Source organism: Marmota marmota, unplaced genomic scaffold (assembly GCF_001458135.2).
Source record: "Marmota marmota marmota unplaced genomic scaffold, marMar, whole genome shotgun sequence".
NCBI classification, from domain to species: Eukaryota; Metazoa; Chordata; class Mammalia; order Rodentia; family Sciuridae; genus Marmota; species Marmota marmota.
Genome location: NW_025999962.1, coordinates 7,843,140 through 7,866,454, shown reverse-complemented (window position 1 = coordinate 7,866,454; position 23,315 = coordinate 7,843,140). Strand labels below are relative to the sequence as shown.

The 23,315-nt window shown below is 55.8% G+C and overlaps 2 protein-coding genes across 5 annotated transcripts in view; both read left to right on the top strand.

Moving 5' to 3' along the window:
• Positions 1 to 7,392, top strand: part of Mgat3 (beta-1,4-mannosyl-glycoprotein 4-beta-N-acetylglucosaminyltransferase) — a 26,255-nt gene extending 18,863 nt beyond the window's left edge. For all 4 annotated transcript variants that reach the window (XM_048803116.1, XM_048803117.1, XM_048803115.1 and 1 more), the window contains one exon: positions 2,904 to 7,392. In XM_048803116.1, coding sequence (XP_048659073.1) covers positions 2,905 to 4,518 — 1,614 coding nt within the window. In that variant the 5' untranslated portion in view covers position 2,904 and the 3' untranslated portion in view covers positions 4,519 to 7,392. The remainder of the gene's footprint in view (positions 1 to 2,903) is intronic.
• Positions 7,393 to 20,871: 13,479 nt separating this feature from the next.
• Positions 20,872 to 21,143, top strand: LOC125616824 (MIEF1 upstream open reading frame protein). Its single transcript, XM_048803113.1, has one exon. The coding sequence runs from the start codon at positions 20,872 to 20,874 to the stop codon at positions 21,082 to 21,084; it is 213 nt and encodes a 70-aa protein (XP_048659070.1). The 3' UTR covers positions 21,085 to 21,143.
• Positions 21,144 to 23,315: the final 2,172 nt, after the last annotated feature.

Here is a 23,315-nt window from a genome sequence, read left to right as displayed (position 1 = left end):
TTTTTTTTTTTTTTTTTTTTAGCAAAGTTTTTGGCGTTTTCAGGGAGTATCTCTGTGGGCTGGTTTTACTCGCTGGCTGTCTGGTGCCTCAGGGTCAAAGGAAGGAGGGTTGGAGGGTCTTGCACAGTCGTTCCTAGAACTGGCTGGGGCTCTCCCCAGGCTTTGGAGCACTCCTGATAGCTTGTTCATGGTTAGGGCTCTCATTTCCCCTTCCTTTAGGCTGCCCACAAGGGCCTCTTGATATCTCTTTATCTTTAGGTGCTCTTACTCTTTCTGGGGTCCCACTCTGGGTCTCTGTTGGGGCGCTGGGCCTGGGCATAGGACTGAATGTTGCCTTGTGCATCCAGAGTGTGTGCCTCTAGCCACTTGCAAGCTGCTGGGATCACTGTCTGTGCTCTGTCGTCAACCCAGCTGGGCAGGTGGGTCTGGGTACTGGATCACCTCAGATCAACCAGGGTCCAAGGCTTCTCCATGTAAGAGGGAGTATGATTTTTTCCAGTTCAAGAGATCAATGGTGGTGAAAGGCTGGCTGCAAAACTACATTGTCCCCCTCAGACGTTTCCCTCCTGGTTAACATAAGTAGGTCCTCTACTCTCTCGCAGGGGCATCGGGAGAGCACTCACCTGAGTTATGGCTCTGGTCTTGGGACAAGTTTTCTGCCTTGGTCTCGGGGTGGAGGAGTCTGGCTCTGAGGAAGCCTCTGGCACTGAGGACATTGAAGGAGGATGGAGTAGCCAGTGTTGAGGACCGTTGTCTGTTGCCTCTGGGGACAAGGGGGCTGAGGGGACAGTCTGCTGTCTCAGTGGACTTGGCAATGTCGGGTAGAATGGCACATAAGGTGGTGGGTTCTCTTGTGGCTCATGGAAAAAACTGGTTTCCTTTCTGTCTTTTCTTTGTCAGGATTTTCCTGTTTAGTTCCCTTCTGTTGAGTCCTAGAGGCCACTACAGTCCAGGCTGATACCAACTTAGACCATCCTTCCAGACAGGCTCTCAGCCAAAGGGACTGTTTCTGCCCTGTCTCTTGCCAGCATTCAGTGTAAGGGAACTGGTCTCGTGACTAAGGGTTCTGTCAACTATTAAACGGACCTCACCAAGGACACTTTTATCTAAAGATCCTTCTGGTGGCCATTCCACTTCAAGGGTGGGCCATTCTAATTCACAAAGTATATAACCTTTGTGGAGTGAGCTTCGCCCCACAGTTACCATTCAGAACTTTTCTTATAGTTTCCTAACATACATTTCAAAAGACCCAGTTTCCTTTGTGTGCCTCCCAATTCCACCCTGCGTGCTGTCTCACATTAGGACAAGACTCACTTTGTGTGTCTCCGGCTGATCCCCTCTTGGGGACTTAGAGTCCTCTTAGCTTTATGGGTGGGTATCAACCCCCTACCTGGAGCTTCCCCCTAGACGTGGGTTGGTGAAATCTGCCTCAGACTGAACCACGGATGGGGACACTGCAGTCACTTGGGCCCTTGGGTCAGGTCAGAACCTTCCTTTGTCCCTCTCATTCACACACTTGCACACAGACATGATCAGAGCAAAATTTCTGTACCATCCTAGCTGCACGATTCCAAAACCAAAGAAGGGAATCATGGCCTCCCCTACGCTCACTGACCCCCAACAGAGACTACTTGGGCAACTCCCTGGGTCTTCTTAATAGTTGACAGGACCCCTAGACACCCTGACCAATTCCCTTACCCTGAATGCTGGCAGGTTACTCAGGGCCTCAGAGGTGATCAGCCTCTCTCTTCCACCTGCTCAGGCCTCCAGGGGGAAGTCAGATGGGCTACCACTAAAGGAGCCGGTCCTACCTGTTCAGTCCTGCAGTGCTCCAAGTTCCCTAGTCCTGGTGCCTGCTCCTCGCGGGTTTCATTATGCTTCAGGGTGGCTGCTCCAGCGCACCCAGTGCCTCCCCCACAGGCAGAGTCGCTGTGGTGCACCAAAGGGAAGCATTGTCCTCCAAAGTCCCGGGAAAGCCAGACCCTGGAGAGGTGGAAAAGCCATCTTTGGCTCCACTGTCCCATCTGGAATTGCCAAATGAGGTAGGACAGAGAGGCAGTCTATTGGCTGCACCGGCCAGTCCAGAGTGTGGCTTGTGTCTGAAATCCTCCTCTGGACCGTGAGTCTAGAAATTCTTTGAACTTTATACCTAGTGGCAGCGGGGTGGCGGGGAGAAGTGGGGGTGTGTGTGGCCAGGGGGCTTAGTGTTTTACATTTTTAAAGAAGTCTACATAAAAGTAATTTTTTTCCTGCAAACTTGGCATTTACAAACACAGGAAGGTCCAAACCACAATGCCCTCTGCACAAGATTTTGCTGATAGCTGATACCTTGTGCAAAAACTTTCTGACAAGGCTCAGAGGAACTTATATATTACAGAAATGGTGGGGGTTTCTGCTTAATTATGAAAAGGGTCTCCAGGGTGAGGGTCTCTGTCCTATCTCAGATGGATGAATAGATAGGGAACAGCCCCCACCCTCTGCAGTGCAGGATGGGACCCCAGTGGGTAGGGTTAGCCTGCTGGCCCCTCCCCTGGGGCAGTACAGCATTTCCATGGAGCGTTTCCAGGTTGCACATTGCTTCTGGAGCAAATCCTAGCCCTGCAGTTGGTCCAGTCAGGGTGGGCCAGGTGGAGAAGCAGCCGGCTGAGGGGTAGCCCTGGTGGCTTGGGATCTCTGGGGACAAGGGCTGTGGGAGCAAGGGGCAGTTTCCTTGACCCTGGGACTTCCAGGGGCTTTGGTGCTGCCGGTGGACCCTTAGGGGGCAGGAGGTGGGTGACTCTATGCAGGACGGTCTCAAACATGGTGCCAATAGTAAAGGCTCCCCCTCCACCCTGCCCTCACCTGTCCTCCCTAGGAGAAGAGCCCCAGGCTGCCCCTGACGGTCCACTCTCCTTTTTTCGCAGGATGAAGATGAGACGCTACAAGCTCTTTTTCATGTTCTGTATGGCCGGCCTGTGCCTCATCTCCTTCTTGCACTTCTTTAAGACCCTGTCCTATGTCACCTTCCCCCGAGAACTGGCCTCTCTCAGCCCTAACCTCGTGTCCAGCTTCTTCTGGAACAATGCCCCCGTTACACCTCAGGCCAGCCCTGAGCCAGGTGGCCCGGACCTGCTGCGAACCCCACTCTACTCCCACTCGCCTCTGCTCCAGCCTTTGTCCCCCAGCAAGGCCACCGAGGAACTCCACCGGGTGGACTTTGTGCTGCCTGAGGACACCACCGAGTATTTTGTGCGCACCAAAGCGGGGGGCGTGTGCTTTAAGCCAGGGACCAAAATGCTGGATAAGCCACCCTCAGGGCGGCCCGAGGAGAAGCCCGAGGGGGCGTACGGCCCCTCCACCCGGGGCCCGCGGCGCCCTCCCCGGCACACGCTGACGGTCCGGGAGCGCGCCAGCAGGCAGGGCGCGCGGCACAAGTGGGTGGAGTGCGTGTGCCTGCCCGGCTGGCACGGGCCCAGCTGCGGGGTGCCCACGGTGGTGCAGTACTCCAACCTGCCCACCAAGGAGCGGCTGGTGCCTAGGGAGGTGCCGCGGCGCGTCATCAACGCCATCAACATCAACCACGAGTTCGACCTGCTGGACGTGCGCTTCCACGAGCTGGGCGACGTGGTGGACGCCTTCGTGGTGTGCGAGTCCAACTTCACGGCCTACGGGGAGCCGCGGCCGCTCAAGTTCCGCGAGATGCTGACCAACGGCACCTTCGAGTACATCCGCCACAAGGTGCTCTACGTCTTCCTGGACCACTTCCCGCCCGGCGGCCGGCAGGACGGCTGGATCGCCGACGACTACCTGCGCACCTTCCTCACGCAGGACGGCGTCTCGCGCCTGCGCAACCTGCGGCCCGACGACGTCTTCATCATCGACGACGCCGACGAGATCCCGGCGCGCGACGGCGTCCTCTTCCTCAAGCTCTACGACGGCTGGACGGAGCCCTTCGCCTTCCACATGCGCAAGTCGCTCTACGGCTTCTTCTGGAAGCAGCCGGGCACCCTGGAGGTGGTGTCGGGCTGCACGGTGGACATGCTGCAGGCCGTGTACGGGCTGGACGGCATCCGCCTGCGCCGCCGCCAGTACTACACCATGCCCAACTTCCGCCAGTACGAGAACCGCACCGGCCACATCCTGGTGCAGTGGTCGCTGGGCAGCCCCCTGCACTTCGCCGGCTGGCACTGCTCCTGGTGCTTCACGCCCGAGGGCATCTACTTCAAGCTCGTGTCCGCCCAGAACGGCGACTTCCCCCGCTGGGGTGACTACGAGGACAAGCGGGACCTCAATTACATCCGGAGCTTGATCCGCACCGGCGGCTGGTTTGACGGCACGCAGCAGGAGTACCCGCCCGCCGACCCCAGCGAGCACATGTATGCCCCCAAGTACCTGCTCAAGAACTATGACCAGTTCCGCTACCTGCTCGACAACCCCTACCAGGAGCCCAAGAGCACGGAGGAAGGCGCGCGGAGCAAGGGCCCCCGCGAGGGAAGGCCACCGGGCGCCAGGGGCCAATCGGACGTGGTGGAAGGCTAGGGCTGCGCGGTCGCATAGGCAGATGGCAGTGAGGGGTGGTGGCTACCCCCAGAGTTCTGGCCTCCTGCCGGCTTGGGGCTTCTTGGGAGGACCAGGAGTAGGTGGGTGATCTTCCCTGTGCAAGTCCTTGTGCGTCAAGATCAGGTCTCTAAGCTCAAAAAAGAAGAAAAAGGAAATCCTTCCTGCCAGGACACGGGAGCAAGCCAGACAACTCCGCAGTCCTTCTGCTGCCAAGAGGGCGGTGGCCAGGAGGTGCTACTGGAGAGTGCAGCAGGTGGCACGGAAGGGAGCCTGCAGGGACTCACCAGGCAGCCACGTGGGGGCTGCAGCCTGGGGGAGAGAAGACGGCCTTGGGCCTCCAGGACATCCCAGGAGGCCTTGGGCTCTGTAAATAAGTGCGTTTGGGTACAGGAGCAAGAGGGGGTACCTAGTGGGAGGGCAGGGAGCATGGCATGGAGCTGAGAGGAGCGCTAAGGGGGCTTCACAGTGTCCTTGGAGTTCTAGGCCGGAGGGATTTGAGGCCTCCCGCTGCCTGCCCCAGGTAGGCTGGGCCCCTGGCCTTGACGGTCCCTCTTGCCTTTCATATTGCTGCCCGTGGGCTGCCTCGCAGGGAGCCGCAGTCCAGTTCTCAGGTGGGATGAGAGCAGGGGCTAGGGGGATGGGGAGCTTAGTAGAGGGTCCCAGAGAGGGGAGACCCACATGAGGCCTCTCCCTCCACACACCCGTGGCCCCAGCCTGCCTCCGTCCCAGGGGCAGTCACTGTTGTGCCCCTCCTTAGGGCTGATTAGGGTCCAGGAAGGGGCCATGAGGCTCTTCTGGGCCCAAAAGGGACATTAAGGCCAGTTATATGTCAACCCGTTCCTCTTAGTTTGCTTTGGGAGAGGGAAGGTGTTTGTTGGAGTAGGTTCTAAAGCTGTTGTAAGTAAAGAGACTGAAATTCAAGCAAGACAAGCTTGTGGGTGGTTCATTGTCCACAGGGAGATGGTTGAGGCCAGAGGGCAGCTCTGCTTCCTTCAGCCACACCTTCCAAGTCTGGATACAGGGCTGCTCTGGAGCCCCCTATCAGGGGGCTGGGAAAGGCACTTTTCCCATTAAGGACAGGAGCCAGGAATCCAGTCATTTTCATGGCATCTCATTGGCCACAGCTTGGAGACTGGGGTATGTAATCTCTGGGCTCCTGGTGCCCGGCCTCGACTTGGGAGAAGAGGCTCTTAGGATGGATGTGGGGAAGGAGCAGAAATGACTGTTTGAGTCGTAGGGTCCTGCTCTCCGTTGTCCAGAGCTTCTAGAATGAGCCGTTCCCACTCTCCTGTCCGCACAGGGCTAGGGTACGGCAAGAGCCTGCAGGTCGGGGGAGGGCGGCACGCCCCCCACCCCTGACCCCCCTCAGCCGTTCCCGTGATGCCCGTGTGCAGAGGCTGCCTGTAGAATGGGCCATGTTGTGTGTGCGTGTGTATTTACGGGCATGGGTGCATGCTGGTGTGTATTGTCCACGTCTGTATTGACGGTCCCCGTATGTAGGTGCTTGTGTGTAGGAGTGGGAGTCCCGGTCCTGGACCTGGAGCCTGTGGCCACACTTCCCATGGCTCCCCCAGATGACCGAGGCAGAAAGCCCATGGAGAGCCCAGAAAACAAATCTGAAGGGGATGCAGGGTGTCTGTCTGTCTGTCTGTCAGTCTGAGGAATGAGAATTGTCCCGGTCTGAGGGCCGAAAGCTGCGAGCCCTCTACCCCTCAGCCTCTCTGGCCCCACTGTGCCTCCTGATCCCCACACCCGGTGGGCTTTGGGGGAGTCTTACTGGAGGGTTCCTGATGGGCTGGGAGAACAGGGGTCTCTGCTGCCACTGCTCTGTCTGGGGACGTGCCAGGTGCAGACATGGTGAGGGAGCTGGCCTCAGCAGCTCGGGGCAGGCATGGAGCAGGCTGAGAGGGCTCCATGGCTCCTCTCTGCCTCCGTCTAGTGGACACCCCCGAGGGAACCCCTCCTTTGAAGTCATAGAACCTCTCTCCTTGGTTCCTCTTGGGGCTGAGTCTTGGCTCTAGAAGTCAGGCTTCGGTTGAGGCAGGGGCCACCTCTGCTGGCCCTGTGACAGGCGGTCTCTGGGGGCTTCTGCATCATTCCTGAGCCTCAGCCCAGGGCCTCCCTCCTGATGGCTTCTGGGCCCCCCAGCCCTGCTCAGCTGCTTCAGGGATGGCCCTCCCAGGGCAGCTGCGGCCCCTGGCCCCAGGCACAGCCTGGACTCGGGAAAGAACAGGAGAAACTCAGGCCCGTGTGGTCCTCCTCGCTTCTCCCACCATGCGGAGGGCACGCTCGGCCAGAAGTGGAGACCAGGCCTTGGGTGCAGAGGGCAGCCGTGAGAGCCAGGGCCAGGACGTGGGGTGAGAGTTCCACATATGACCACAGCATACACTGGGAATTTGGGGGGCAGGGGATCCCCAGGGCTGTTCCCCAATATGAAAGAAAACCAAACAATGTGAACCGCAGGACACCACTGCCCTGTCACCATATCCAGATCTCCCCAGCAACCACTGGCCCCTGACCTCCAGACTGGGGTGGGCTGTCTGTGTCAGCATCCAGCAGGCCTCGTCCACCTGGGGGTCACAGGGTTCTAGGGACAGGTGCGGGAGAGCTTTAGGGCAAAGGTGAGATTCTGAGTGGGGACACAGGACTTGCCCAGGCAGAAGGCAGGACCCTGGGAAATGTGTAATTTAAGGACACCAAGAATAATAATAGTATTATTTTTTTTGTAAAGGAAAATCAATATGTACATTCTGAAATCATTTTCTCTGTAAATGGTTGAATTTCATTTCACCCTTAAAGGGATGCTTAAAGGAGAAGATAATATTATTAATAAAAACAGCTGCGAAGTCTGAAGGTGTTTGTGTGTGTGTGCGCGTGGAGGGTGGGAGGCAGGGGTGGGGTGGGAGGCAGAGGTGTGCTGGTGGTGGCTCTGGTCTTGCCACCAGGTATGGTCAGTGGGGTATGAGGTCTCCCTGAGGGCTAGATGGCCACGGGGACAAGGGGCCAGGCCTTCACTCAGGGAGATGGCCACCCTCCATCCTGGGGCACCTCTTCCCTCAGGCAGGTGGACACAGGCTCAGCAAAGGAAGACGCCAGTTCAAGGTCCAGCAGGAGGAAGTGGCCAGTCCGGCCCCTGGTCTGCCGGCCCCTGGGGAGGACAGCATCCGTCTTCTCTCCAGAGAGCTGGCCTTGGACTTGTGCTGTGACAGTACCTGTGGCCTTGGAGTGTGGGGACCTTCCTGGAGGCCTCTTTCCAGAGTGGACACTGGCATTTGTCCTGGGGGACCCTGGTGTGTTCTAGGAGAGTCCCGGCGGTGGGAACAGACACTGTCTGAGCCCAACCTGGGTTCCTTGTGGGGCAGTTCTGCAGCCTCTGGCTTAGCAGGCAGGCCCAGAGGGTGGAGCAGTGGTGTCGGGTTGGTGGCCTGAACAGGGACTCCGGTCTCCCGAGCACTCATCAGGTGCCAGGCACTTTAACAAGGCTAAGCTCTGACTCCCTGGGGCGCAGGCGGCGGGGCCAATTCCACCTGATAAAGGAAACGATGTGGACACCTCTGTTCAGCCAGAAGGGGGCGATGGGGAGCCATGTCCTTTAGATCGAGTTTACAACTTCTAAGTCATGTCCTGGGTGAATCCACCGCCACCACCATCGCCAGTATTTGCGGGCATTATTTATTAGTTGCCTATTTTGTGTCAAACTCCGGGCTAAATGCACAGATGTGGGAGGTGAGGCGTAGACACCGACGCCCTAGGTGTGTGCATGGCTGAGGGGGTCTGCCGCACTTCACAAGCTGGGCCTCCCTCCATCCGCAGCTGCGCGCAGGGTGGGGGAGGAAGCTGGGGAAGAGGCCAGGGAGAGGAGGGGGCCCGAGGTGGTGCTCATGTTCCGAGACCATCCAAGCTCCTGACAGGCCCGGCAGGGCGCCAGGTCAGGGGACCCAGAGAGGGATCACGGCCAGTCGTCAGGGAGCACAGGTAAGCACTGGCTCAGAACGGTGGTGTGAGGGCTGGCGCAACGTTAGCAGAGCCAGGAAGCCGAGCACCGAACCGGCTTAAAGGCCTCCTCCCGGCCAGAAGGTAGGTGTGCAGGCGCTGGGAGGCCCTGCCCTGGGGGTGCACATTCTCCTCCCGACTGGGTCCCTTGTCTCTAAAGATGGCCCGTGGTGTTTCAGTGCTCCTAGCCCACAAGGACAGGGCCTGCTTAGCGACCTGTGAAACCTCACCTGGTGGGACACCAGGCCAGTGGGGACAGTAGGTCCATGCTGAAGGGCCATTTCTGGCCAGGTCTGAGTGAGTGGTGGGCAGGGAAACACTGAGGTCCCGAGAGTCTATCCCTGAGGCCCGCCAGGAGCCCCTCCTGTCACCCCAAGTCAGGAAGCACCCGCTGGCCTCTGGCTAAAGGCTAGGGGGGAGGCCAGCCCCGGCCAGCACCCTGGGTCCCTCACTTGATCTTCTAGTGAATTCTCAGACTCAGAGCAGAAAATAGATCCCCTTAAATTAAAAAGAAAAAAAAAATACTTTTAGTTTCTCGAACATTTATTTATTTGGGGGGGTGGTGCCAGGGATTGAACTCAGGGGCACTCGGCCACTGAGCCACATCCCAGCCCTAGTTTGTATTTTATTTAGAGACAGGGTCTCACTTAGCTGCTTGGAGCCTCACTGTTGCTGAGGCTGGCTCGGAAGTCACGATCCTCCTGCCTCAGCCTCCTGAGCCACTGGGATGACAGGCACCGGCTCAAATATTTATTGTTGGAAAACAAACCACCTGAGTCTGAGTAGATTCAAACAGCAATGTGTTTACTCCCAGCTGTAGGGTCCAGACTGGGCTCCGCAGAGGGGCTCTGCTGTCCGGTAGCAGGTGGACAGTAGCCACAGGACACACTTGCCCACGTGGGCCTGGGCAGGTGACAAAGGAAGAAATAACAGAGGAACGAGCCCGTCACCCGTCTCTGATCACCACCATAGAAGGGACTCCAGGCCCCACAGACCCACTGAGATGAGGCTCTGAGAAAGAGGCCTGCTGCCGAAATTGTCACCTGAATCTCATCCCGAGGACATGTCACACAGGCTCCAACTGGAGGACAGTCTGGAAAACCGGCTGCTCTCCCGTGCACGCTTCGCCCGCCACCCTGACCCTCCGTGGAGATTGCAGACGCAGCCTGACCCCGCAGCAGCGTCACAAGCCACCTTCAAACACTTCCTCTGGGTGCTCGGGGCATCCAGAGGGAAAGCACCAAGAGTGACACAAAGCCCTGCCACGGTGGCTTCAAGGGGCCACCTGCTTGCCCAGCGTCCCCTGTGTGTGCGCCCGGCTGCACCGCGATCCAGTCTCCCAAGCTCACGCGAAGCCGCAGAGCGTGCTACACAGCCTGATGGCAGCCACAGGCGACTGAGCCATTTTGCTTTTAGTGATGTCAGAAAAGCCAACCAAGGGAGGCAACTAGTGAGGCGGGGAAGGGATCTGCTGCTTGTTCACGTGACACTGGGGACACTGCTGGCTTCGGGTGCAGCCCGAGGAGGAGCTGGTTGCACAGGGACATCCAGCTCTGTGTGGCTCAGCTCAGCTCACTTCCTGACCTGCGTGTTTCCGTTCTCACAGGGGTTTGCCCTTGTGATAGTCAGCTCTCCATCACTGTGACGAAACGCCCGAGACCATCAACTGATAAAGCATAAAGGTTTATTTCAGCTTGGGGTGTCAGAGGTCTCAGTCCATGATTGCTTGGCCACGTTGCCTTTGAGCCTGTGGTGAGGTGGCAGGCAGAATGTAGCAGAGGCTGCTCACCTCGTGACAGCCAAGGAATAGAGATCGCAAGACACCCACTGCACAAGGACAACCCAGAATCAACAAATGGGAGGGTGTCACACTGAAACGCTTCTTCACAGCAAAGGAAACAATCAAGAACGTGAAGAGAGAGCCTGCAGAATGGGAGAAAACTTGGCCTCCTGCGCCTCAGATCAGCACTAATCTCCTGGCTAATCAAAGAACTCAAAAAACTTAACACCCAAAAAACAAATTCCCCCGTCAATAAATGGGCAAAGGAACTGAACAGGCACCTCACAGAGGAAGAAATACCATCAGTCACCAAATATGAGAAAATGTGCAACATCTCCAGCAATCAGAGAAATGCACATTAAAACTACACCGAGATTCCAAGTCACTCCAGTCAGAATGGCAATTACCAAGAATCCAAGTAACAATCAGTGCTGGCGAGGATGTGGGGGAAAGGCACACTCATACACTGCTGGTGGGACTGCAAATGGGTGCAGCCAATATGGAAAGCAGTATGGAGAGTCCTCAGAAAACTTGGATTGGAACGACTACCGACTCGGTTATCCCGCTATTTGGCCCATACCCAAAGGACTTAAAATCAGCATATTATAGTGACGCAGCCCCATCAATGTTCATAGCAGCTCAATTCACAACAGCAAAGCTATGGAACCAGCCTAGGTGCCCTTCGACAGCTGAATGGATAAAGAAAATGTGGTATATAGACACAATGGAATATTACTCAGCCATAAAGAAGAATGAAATTTATGGCATTTGCTGATAAATGGATGGAACTGGAGACTATCACGCTAAGTGAAATAGGCCAATCCCATAACATTCCCAAAGGCCGAATGTTCTCTCTGATATGTGGATGCTGACTCACAATAGGTGTGGAGGTTCACCTGATTGGACAGGAGGAGGTGGGGGGAAGAGAAGGGGGATGGGAATGGGAAAGACAGTAGAATGAACTGGACATAACTTTCCTGTGTCCATACATGGCTAGACGATCAGTGTGACTTCCCATCATGTACAACCACAGAAGTTGGTTGGGGAAGTTGTACCCCACGTATGTATGATGTGTCAAAATACACTGTAACCATGTACAACTAAGAAGAACAAATAAAAAAAAATTAAAAAAAAAAGAGGGTTGGGGCTGTAGCTCAGGGGTGGAGCACTTCCCTTCCACGTGTGAGGCACTGGGTTCGATCACCAGCATCACATTAAAAAATAAATAAATAGATACGTAGAAGATATTGTATCCATTTACAACTAAAAATATTTTTAAAAATTAAAAAGAGAGGAGGAGGAGGAGGAGGAGAAGGAGGAGGAGGAAGGAGGAGGAGGAGGGGCCAGAGTTCCATTATGGCCCTCAAGGACACACTGAAATGACCTCACTTCCTTCCACTGAAAAGCTTCTTCACAGCAAAGGAAACAAGCCCTACTTCTAAGGACTCCACCATCTCCCAGCACAATCTGGTGATCAAGCCTTTAACACAGTGGCCTTTGTGAGACACTTATTCAAGCTGGAGCACCCTTCTGTTACAAGATGGCTGCAGCAGCTCCAGGCGTCACACCCAGCTCCTCTCTCTGAAGTCCAGAGCCTGGACCACACTGGCCTGGATTAGGTCGTGTGAACATCCCTGAACAGATCCACAAAACTGGAGGGAGGTTGGGGTAGAATCTGCTGACTTCTTTAGATCAATGAGAGACCAATTTATATTGGCTGAGAGGAAGGGGGGTGGGTACCCACAGAAACGCGGGCACAGATGTCCCCTCGGCACCTCCGCTGCCTCCCTCAGGGCTTCACCAGCCGCTGGCCCTTGATGGGCTCCCTGTCTGGTCCTCACCTTGCTCAGAGGTGGGCAGAGCCCAGGAGGCCAGAGGGGCGGAGGCTCCAGCCCTGACCCCGCCCTCCGCCTCCTTTGATGTGGTGACCTGGTGACACGCAGGCCAGCCCTCCCTGTAGCTCTTCCTGAGCTTCTGCGACTCTGGGCCTCGGTCTCCCCTTCCTCCTGTCCTGGTCCCTCCTGGGCCCCTCCCCTGCACCCCTTCAATATGGGGGCAGCCACAGCTCAGCTCCCGCTAGACCAGCCGGGGGTCAAGGTCAAACTCGGGGCCTCCCTCCCAGCGCCTCCTCCTCTTTTCCTGCTCAGGCACCTGTCACCCGGGTGGCACCCGCTGGAGAAAACCGGCAGGTGGCCTTTTCTTCACGCCAACTGTGTGCCAGGCTCCCACGGGGACCCCCGATTCCAGGAAGCTCCCAGGACCCGCGCTCTGGCAGTCTGTCCCCGTGGCTCCACCACCAGGTGCCAGGAGGGGGCTCCAGGGCACAGGGCGTGGGGGTGGCCATGGCAGGTCACCCTTCCTCCTGTGCAACCGAGTGGCCCCTGGAGGGGCCCTTCCGTGTTCCAGCCTGCAAGACAGGAGCTGGGGGACCTGGAGCACCCCTGGGAGGCGCCCGCTCCTCAACAGGGCCGGGTCCTGCGGCTCCCAGCCGCTCTTGCTGTGCTGCGCTGCCTCCTGGTGGAGGGCCAGGCGCCTGCCCTCGCTCCCAGCTTCCGCCTCATCTCACTTGAGGTCACCTGCGAGGTGAAGCTGTTTGTATAAACACATGTCACAAAAGGCGAGAGCAGTACTCGAACGTTAGAATACAGGGCCATGACGATAAAGCAAAATCAAGCCTCAGAAATAACACAGGAGGAAGACGGTGGGGGAGAGGAGAGAAGGAAACTTCTAGAACATGCTCAGAGGTGGCCACACTTTGAGGGTAGACACTGATGGGGGCATCCAGGTGCTGACCACGCCAGGGCTGGGCGTCTTCCTCACCTCGGTGTCCCTCCCCAGCACTCTGCCCAGGGCCCAGAGGTGCTCACTGAACCCCCGCTGGGTCCTGCTGCTGTGGTGAGCACTGAGCAAGCCTCCCTGGGCCTGCACCCTGCATGATCAGTAATGACTAGTATCGACCTGGGCCTCGCGGCAGGTCCCTGAAGAGTCAGGTCCCAGGGAGCCGCCCTCGGGCAGCCAGGGCAGCCACCCTCTTGGTGGAGATTCACGTGTCCCCTTGCCTGAGGACAGAGGCCCTCCGTGGGGTCAGTGGGAGGCTGGCTAGACGGTGACGTCCCCAACTAGAAGTCACCGCGCACAGTGGCTCTGGCCTGATGGCCTGGGCTGCTTCCTGGTGCTGCCCCCCTGACAGGCTCCTGTGACCCTCCGACAGGAGAGGGCCGCAGGGTGGCTTTCTCCTCCTGGAGCAAGTGGCCTTGGGTAAAAGCTCCCTGGGTTCCCAGCCTTCCGTGGGCCGTGCCCAGGGGGAGGCTAAGTGTGAGGGCACCGGGGTCAAGAGACTCAGAGACTCCAGGGGAGGACAGGGAGCGGGTGGCACCGCCACAGTGTGTCACAGCCAGGCCCTCGCGTCCCTGGGAGCAGACCTGCTCATCGTCCCAGAGCCCCCCTTCTCTCCTCCCATCCAGCAGGACCTCCACAGCCACAGGGGCCTTGGTGCAAATTGAAAAGGGCGTCCCTTCCCCCAAACAGGTCACTGTCATCCACTGGAGAGTTGCCGTGATGCACCAGTTTCATTAGCCTGATAAACTGCAGCTGGGCATGGCAGCACACGCCTGTGATACCAGCAGGAGGATCGCGAGTTCAAAGCCAGCCTTTGAACAACTCAGGGAGACCCTGTCCCTAAATAAAACACAAAATAGGGCTGGGGTGTGGTCAGGGGTCGAGTGCCCCTGAGTTCAATCCCCGGGACCAAAATAACCAATCAATCAATCAATCAATCAATAAAAGAATGATAACTGCCTTCTGCTGAAGACGTCTTCTAGGAAATGTTCACCTCCATGAGGTCAGTGACATGAACAGGCTCCTCAGATGGAGTGCCCTTGTGCAGTATGTAACCTGAACAACCATACCCAGCACCCCTGCTTCTACATTCGAGATTTGATCCTCTCACACACACTCCCAACCTCCTAAAGTCACCTCTGGCTCCCCATCATCACAGTGCCAAGTCAGAGTTCTTGGCACAACTTTGGGGAGTGCCTGCTACCCTGCCATGCTACTTGTCCTAGCCACTGGGACAGCACTGCCCAGGACACAGGGTCCTTTGAGGAGGTGAGCCGGGCCAGCAGAGGAAGCAGAAGCCGTCAAGAGGTGGTGAGTGGAGCGGTGCAGGCAGAGGAGCGGTGACAGATGCCAGCCTCCAGCATTCTGTGCTGGTGGGTCCTTGGGACAAACCCAACCTGAGCAGCCCTAGGGGGGCTCTGGCCATGGGCTCCAAGTCATCTCCAGAGCCGAGACTCAGGGGGGGTCTGCAACGACCCAGAATAGGCAGGGTCTGGGCAGCCTCAGCATTCTGAAGATGGGGTCCTCAGGTCCATGCAGGAGGCTAGCACATGACAAAGGTGACACTTGGTGGCATTGAGGAGGGATCATCAGTAAATATCTGACAGTAGAAAAAGGACTCATTCTAAGCCAGGTGTGGTAGCACAGACCTGTAATCCCGCGGCTCAGGAGGCTGAGGCAGGAGGACCACGCGTTCAAAGCCAGCCTCAGCAACTCAGTGAGGCCCTAAGCAACTTAACGAGACCCTGTCCGTAAATAAAGTATAAAAAGGGCTGGGACGTGGCTCAGTGGTTAAGTGCCCTGGGTTCAATCCCCGGTACAAAAAAAAAAAGACTCATTCTAACCCCTACGTCCCTCCTTTCATGGAAAGGAATCCAGGTGAACACACCAAAGATAGAACTTTTTTTCTTTTTTGCCAAGTTGGAATTAAGCCCAGAGCCTCGTGCTGCACCGCTGAGCTACAGCCCCGCCCAGCCCTGACCGCTCCCCCCAGTCCTGGGATGGCACCCCGGGCCACTGCATGCTGACAAGTGCCCTTCCACTGAGCTGCATCCTCAGAACGTTTTACTTCCTATTTTGAGACAGGGTCTCTTTAGGTTGTCCAGGATGGCCTTGGACTTGTGATCCTCCTGCCTCGGTTTCCCGGGTAACTGGGATCTTGGGCAGGTCCCACCTCACCAAACCAGAAATATTTTTCTTTTCTTTCTTTCTTTTCTTTTCTTTTCCTTTTTTTTTTTTAACAGTACCTTTATTTTATTTATTTATTTTGCGTGAGGCTGAGGATTGGACCCAGACACATGCTAGGCAAGCGCTCTGCCACTGAGCTACAGCCCAGCCCAGAAATTTTTCTTAAAAGTGCAATTCAGCTTGTCCTTATTCGAAGCTTCAGGGCTTTGTGACTGAAGACTGGGGACAGTGACTCTGATTCCCTTGTCTTCCAGTGAGGAAGGAGACCCCAACAAGACCTTGGCGGACCACAGGAGCCTGTGGGTGAGAGTAAGCCACCCGGGGTGAGACTCTAGGGAGTGGTGGGGCTTGGGGAGCTGGGAGCTCGAGTTCTGTCAAAGGTGGTGGCCGTTCCTCAGCCCAGGGGGGAGCCCGGGGAATCCAGATCCTGCAGTTATTTCCACAAAAGTGGAGAGCTGGTTGGTCATTTTCTGGGGCTTATTTCTTTTTGTGGAGAAGCTGACCACTTCCTGGGTATCCAGTTTGCCCCTGGAGGAGGTAGGGGCTGTAATCCGACTGGGCAGAGCAGGTCAGGGGCCAGGTCAGGGGCCAGGTCAGGGGCGGCTGCCTGCCCTCTGTGACGTCACTCCACCAGGGTCCCTCCCTGCGGTGTTTCCAGCTCTCTCCCAGCCCCTCCCAGGGCACACAGCTGGCTTTTGTCCCCTCCAGCTGTCCTGCCCGCTCTCTCGTCCCAGCCCGTTCATTCTGCAGGCCCCGGGCTCTGCCTTGAACTCTCGGGGTTGCTGGCCTTTGTGACCGCACCCCCAAGCCTCAAGGACACTCTGTCTTCTGACTGTTCCTCCCCAGTGTCCCTCTGCTTCTTGAATCTCAGATTCCAGTGTCCCCAGGGTTCCCTCTTCTTGTCCTCGTTCTGCACCCTGGTCCCGAGTGACTTTGTTTGGTCTGTGGACGGTGGTGTAGAGCCCCAGACCTGACTTCAGGTCCTCGTCCTGCCACCTAAGGCTTCTTAAGGTCCCATTTCCTCGGATGCCGTCGGGACAAGGCCACTTCTCTTACTCTTGCCCACCTGTGCTGAGAATAATGGCAGCTGGCGCTGCCAGGGCCGTGCACGGGGAGAGTGTGGTCCCTGTGAACTCTCGCCGATGAGTGGACGCGGTGGTCACCTGGGGACTGATCTGCTGGGCTCAGCCAGCTCACAAAGCAGCCAGGCTGATTTTCCCCAGACACAAGCTGTACCATGGCGCAGACTTCTCACTGCTGTTAGGTCAGGGTCAGGTTCCAGGCTGTGGCCTGCCAGCCCTGGGTGGCTGATCCCTGTCCTTGGGCCATCACCTGGAAAGCCCTCTGAGACCTCTGTCATCATTATAAAGCTTGTTGCAAATGCTCCATGTGACCTATGCTATCCCCCTCCCACCCCGTGCTACAGTGGGTTGGTGTCCACCTCCGAAGTATCTCCCTCCATCCTTCCCTCCTAAAAATAATATTCTACAGACCAGAAGGTCAGGAGGGATCGGAGCGGTCACCTGGTCTTCCAGCTGGAAATGTCACCAATTAGATTTAACTGGGTCACAAAATTATTCCCTTAAAGAGCAAAGTAGTGCAGTCAAGAAGAACAGAAAGGACACACGTTTCAGAGTAAGGCAGACTTGGGTCCCACTGTGCGCCTCTCTGCTGCCCAACTCCGTGTCTCAAAGACGTTATGAATCTTTCTAGGTCTTTGTTTTCTTTTTCTTCTTTTTTTTTAATACCCGGGACTGAACCCAGGGGCCCTTAACTACTGAGCCACATCCTCCCGTTTTCAAATATTTTATGTAGCAACAGGGTCTCTCTGAGTTGGTTAGGGCCTCACTAAGTTGTTGATGCTGGCTTTGAACTTGTGATCTTCCTGCCTCAGCCTCCAGAGTCGCTGAGGCGTGTGCCACCATGCCCTGATTAGGTCTTGGTTTCCTCATCTATAAAATTAGGATAATGGTGACTAGCAAACAGGGACACTGAATTAGACTGTGTTTGGCCAGTGTTTGGCGTGTAGTATGTGCTCAATGAAGGCGGCTCTGGGGTGTGGTCCTGCCTGGGTGGTGGGAGGGAGATCATCTTGATTCCCAGGCCAGGCCAGCCCTTGGGGAGTGATTCCTAAGACCCTGGAACACACAGTCATTAAGCCTCCTTCAGGCCTCTATCTGGGACCCTCCCTTCCCCACAGGTCCCAGGGGCTCACAGTCTCCCCCGGGCTGCAGTCACAGGAAGTCCCCTCCCTCACCTGGAAAGTGGCCTTCTCCCAGCGATTTGGAATCCCCGGAACAGGCTCCTAAATAGTGTGGAGCAGGATGGTGGCAGGGCCATTGCTGGGGCAGAAGCCAGAAGCCACTGGCTCTTCTCTATCATAGCCACAGTAGCAAATTCTGCCTCCCTGCCTCCAAGTACACTCCAGAGCTGACCCCTTCTCCCTGCACCGCCCCTTTCTGGCCTGAATGCCATCCTCTCTTCCAGGGGTTTGGCAATGCTCTCTTGAGGGGCCCCCTGCTCAGCCCCGGCTCCTTTCCATTACTCTCCCTCCAGGTTGACCCTGTTGAACCGGAAGCCAGGTCCCATTGCCCCAGTTCCAAACCTGCTCACCTGCGTCTCCCTCCCCTGTCCCATAAGGACCTCTCTTGGCCCCTCTGCTGCTCCAGAACAATTCAAGTTTAAGGGCCCCACTGGGAGCCTCCACCCGGAAGGCTCTTCCCTGGAGAGTTGTCCCTGTTATTAGGAGGGCCTTTCTGGATCTCTCCCTCCTGACCACTGGCTGGCTGGCTCACTGCCTCCTCAGGCCCTCTTCCTCCTGTCCTTGTCCGCCTACATATGTGGGGTGTGTGTGCCTGTGTGTGTTTTAGTGACGCTGGGAAATGAACCCAGGGGCACGGTACCACTGGGATACATCCCCAATCCTTTTTATTTATTTTAATTTTGAGACAAGTTCTTGGTAAGTTTACAAGGCTGGCCTCAATTTTGCTATCCTCCTGCCTCAGCCTCCTGGGTAGCTGGTATTACAGGAGTGCACTAACAGAGCACTGCCATCTCCCAGCTCTTGAGATAGCAGTTTCCTTCGGGGCCACAGCAGGGCCTAGCTCCTTAGAGGTCCAGGATTTGTGGCTTGAAAGAATGAATAAGTCGACAACTACCTGTAATTCCCCAAGTCTCTCCTGCTGAACAGTTTAATCCCAACAGCCTAGGTGCCGAGAAAGGTTAGGAGACTTGTCAGAGAGCCACTCGCCTGAGTCCCAAACCCCAAGCATCCCTGGCTGGGGGAGGCACTGGGGGCTGGGCTCACAGATTCTGGAGGGACACGGCCACCAACCCGAAGTACAGTGAGAGACAGAAGCAGATGGATGAAGAACACGAAACAGGGTTCACTGTTGGACAAAGAGCGGTGCAGGCATCTGGGGGCCCAGAAACAACCTGAGGGTTGGAGGAAGGGGCTGGAAAAGGCCGGGACATTTGAGGTAGACCTGGAAGCAAGGGCTGGAGTTTGCCCGGAGACAAGAGGCCCAGGAGGCGGGGCCGACATGGAGGATCAAAGGAAGCGATCTGAGAAAGTGGGTTTGGAAGAGCTCGGAAGCCAGAGAGGGTATAAGGGTGTCAGAGTCCCTCAGAGCCCGGGCCCAAGGTCAGCAGTCAGCGCAGGGGGCTGGCCAGAGCCCGTGGCGGCTAGGGGCTGGCAGGAGGTGGCCGGTCTAACAGTCTGAGGGCGACACCCGCAATCACTCCCCACCGCACACTCTGGGAATCCGCGGGGCCCACCGCTGCCCCAAGAACGCCGGGGGCAGGGCCCGCAGATTTCTGCAGGCCCGTCCCTAGGTGACGTCACCCACGGAGGCGGGGCTCNAGTAAAGGGGCCATGTTGATGGGTGACCCCGAGAGAGGTACCGGGCCAGTGGCGAGTCCTGAGGAGTGGTAGCGCGCGGCCCCGCGGTGAGTGAGAGCAGGCGTAGGGGCCGCCGGGGGCTGCCTCCGGCCCAGCCCGCCCTGAGCCTCCCCCCGGCCTCTCGGTGGCTCGTCCCGCCTCATCTCCCGGGTCCTCCCGGGGTCTCGGCGTCGGGGGAGCGAGCGTGGACCGGCGGGGCCGCCGCGCGTCGCCCGGCGCCCTTCAGGAGCAGCCCGCGGGTTGGTGGCTCTCTTCATCGGGCACCTCCCGTTTCCTGCGGCTTGTCCCGGGGCCCTCGGGGTCGCGGGGGTGCCTCTGCAGCTGAGGGAAAGGGGACAGCGACCGTGGCTGGCCCGAGCGCGCTGGGAGGTCGGCCAGGCTGGGCTGTGGTCGACTCGCCGTGGGCCCCAAGTCCAGATCGCCCCTCGGCCCCGCCGCTCCCCCGTGTCTGACACGCGAGGTCGTTCCTTCCGCGGAGGCACGTCGCGAACCCCGAGGTCGGGCGGGTTGAGCCGGGCAGTGCCGGCGCTGCGCTGGGGAAGTTCAGGGCGCCCCGAGAGCCTCGCAGGCCTCCCTGCACAGCTGTGGGTCCTGGGCGAGCCACTTCCTCCGGGAGCTCCGCTGCCTCCACTTACACGGGATAACGTGACACTGGGGTTGCTGAGGGAGAGGGGCCCGAGTGGGAGGTGCTTAGCACATGCCGGGTGGAGAGTCGGGATCACTTGTTAGGAACGCTGACCACCTCCTGGCTCTCAGTTTAGATGTAATAATGGATGACAAAGCACTTTACTCCATCCCTGTGTGGGGCTTCTTGTTACTGTGGTCCGTGTGTAACTAGTGTGTCAGGGAGCATCAGCCTGGAGGTGGCACCGTGGTAGCTGTCCTGATAGGCTCTGTGTGTGCCGAGAGCTGCTGTAAACATACTCACACACTTTAAGTCATTTAATACTCAGACCAACCATCTGGGCAAAATATGGTCTCTCCTCATTAACAGATGAGGAACTAGGCAAACAGAGAGGTTAGGGAACTTTGTCCAGGTCATGCTGCTCATAAGTGGTGGGCCCAGGACTCAAGTGTGGCTGAGTCCTTACCATCAACTACGCTAGACCATGGCCATCTACTTAACAGGTGGTTTACATGGCAGTTCTCAAAATAACCTTATGTGGTAGGTACTGGTACCATAATAGCATCATCTCCATTTCATAAGTGAAGAAGCTGATGCTCAGAGGGGCAAGTATTTTACCTAGAGTCATATAGCAAGTAAGTGGCAGAGCAATATTCCAGCCCAGGCACAGACCAGGATCTGAGCCCTGGTGAGCCACACTCTAGACTTCCCCAGGAGGTAGTGTTGGGAGGCTGAAGTCCAATCCTAGCCCTGCCACAAGTCACAGTGTAACCTTGGAAGTCCGAATCTTGGATTGAAAACCTGATCTCGCCGGGAGTGGTGGTACACTACTTTTGTCCCAGCTGCTTGGGAAGCCAAGGAGGGAGGATCACAAGCTGGAGGCTGGTTTGGACAACACAGTGAGACCCCATACATAGTCTCTGTATGCTCTGCTGTCATTAATTCTGATTCTAGGCTTTTATATCTTCCCTCTGCTTAGAGTGTGACGCCCAACCCCTAAAGTCCCCCATGGCCCCGTGGAGCCGAGAGGCGGTGCTGAGTCTCTATCGGGCTCTGCTGCGCCAGGGCCGAGAACTTCGCTACACTGATAGAGACTTCTACTTTGCCTCCATCCGCCGTGAGTTCCGGAAAAATCAGAAGCTAGAGAATCCTGAGGCCCGGGAGAAGCAGCTGGAGAAGGGCCTCGTCTTCCTCCGCAGCAAACTAGGGGGGCTTATTTAGGATCCTCTCTTTCCCCTCCCACTCTAATTTCAAGGGAAAGAGGACAAAGGTGCCTTCTGTAGACATTCCTGCTCTCTTCCAGCCCCTCCTCACAGATGCATTAAGACTCCTCAGGTAGGTCCTTGTTCCTGTAGGTTTCTTTCTTCTTCTTTTTTTTTCTAATATGGGGGACCAGGAAAGGAAGAACCTTTCCTTTGTGACCAGAGCCCGCCCTTTGATCCTTTGAAATCAGTGGAGGAAATGGACAAGTTAATAGAAGTGGGTTCTCTTATTGAGAAAAACAGGACCTGAGTTTCAAGTCCCACCAGAACCATTTTATCACAACTTTATTTCATAGAACACTTTATATATAAAAATGTTAGGAAAGACGTTGGTTAATACCATTTGAGTTCAGCTTCAAGCTCACCTGTTCTTCAGTTAGATTTAGGTATACTGTGGGTCAGATCATGCTCTGGAAGATAGCTGTTCTGTTACAAGACAATTTATAAAGCAAGCATAGCATACAGACTGCAGAGTTCAAAGATTGAGATTTAAATCCTGGCACTGCTGCTAATGGCTGTGAGGCTTAGGGCATGTCACTAAACTGTTCTAGGCCTTCATTTCCTCATTTGTAAAGTGCAAATAATAGTACCTCCCTCTTTAGTACCTCCCATGAGAATTGAATGAGTGCGCACACAGCACTGGGGATGCTATTGTGAGGGGTGTGCTAGCTGTCTTTAGCTCTCCCAGTGTTATTAAGAAGTCCCACTGCAGTATAGTGATCATATTTAATTCAGCAGCCTTTCTGGAAGGCCTTGTATAGCCCTGGCATTCTGGTGGGCTCTGGGGAGAGAGATTAATGATACGGCCCATCAAGGAACTCACTCTAAGGAGATCGGTGGGAAGTAATTCTAATGTAAGCAGCTCTATCCTTGAGGGTTGTAGGAAGAGTTGTGGAGACAGTGAAGGCACAGCTCTGCCTTGGGCTGTGTGGTGGGAGGGGATCCCAGGTGGCTATAGAAAAGAGGACATTTGAGGTGTACCTTATATGAGAAATAGAAACTCATCAGACAGGGGGATGAGAATAAGCAGGTGCCTGGACATGGGAACTGCATTTCGTAATGGCTAGAAACATCTGTAAGGCACGTGGCTGGAGTTGAGGCTGGTCCAGATCTGGAAGAACATTGTTAAGGACTGTGATGGGACCATCACAGCTTTGTAAGAATGCAGTGACATTTGTGTCTTGGAGCATGCCAGGGTGATGTGGAGAGTAAACTGGAGAGAGAAAACAGAGGCACTGAATCTGGCCAGATGGATTAAAGGGCTAAGGTTGTGGTGGATGGTTAAATATAAATACAGCATGTACAACCGGGGCAGCGCAGTCAGTTGGCTGAGGCAGGAGGAGACAGAATGAAGGGTAGCTGTGGTCTAAGGCTTATCAGTTGGGTAGAAGGTGCTGTTTTGGGTAGAGATGGAAATCAGGAGGAGGAGCCTTATGTAATGACTTTTGGTTCTCATTAGCCATGTACATTGATTGGCAGAACTGCCTTTGGTAATACAAGGTCAGGGGTTGGATAATGCCCCTGGGTGCCTGCTTGCACAGGGAGGGGTAGTGGATATGGAAGGGAAATAGCAAATTATTAAAGCCTCTGTGTTCCTATTCTGTTTTGACTCTGAGCTACACTATATCTTGCTATCACAACCCACTCAAAAAAAAAAAAAAAAAAAAAAACCTTCAGGTTAAGAGGGGTTCCTTATGGTTCATTTATACAATGGATATTCACTATGTTAAAAATTGTACCCTAAGTCTGGGCGCCATGGTTCATGCATGTGATCCCAGCAGCTTGGGAGGTTGGGGCAGGAGGATCATGAGTTCAAAGCCAGCCTCAGCAAAAGCAAGGTGCTAAGCAACTCAGTAAGATCCTGTCTCTAAATAAAATATAAAAAAGGGATGGGAGTGTGGCTCAGTGGCTGAGTGCCCCCACCCCCCGCTGCAAAAAAAAAAAAAAGATTGCATCCTAAGGACACAGCGGTGAATGTTCCCAAGAAAGCTGGTGGTCTAGTAGGTAATAGAAGAGATGTGAACAAGGTGGAGTTTGGAAACTGTTTGGGTCTCCCATAGATTAGTTCTCCCTAGCAGCATAAGCCTTAGGTTCAAATCCTGGTGCACAATTTATTGGTGTGGTATGTTACCATGGGCCAGTTATTTAGCATCTGCCTCATTTTTTTCATCTTTAAATTGGAGATAACAG

What these genes read in the sequence shown, in the direction of transcription:
- LOC125616824 (XM_048803113.1), top strand. Translation starts at nt 20,872, where the DNA reads ATGGCCCCGTGGAGCCGAGAGGCGGTGCTGAGTCTCTATCGGGCTCTG.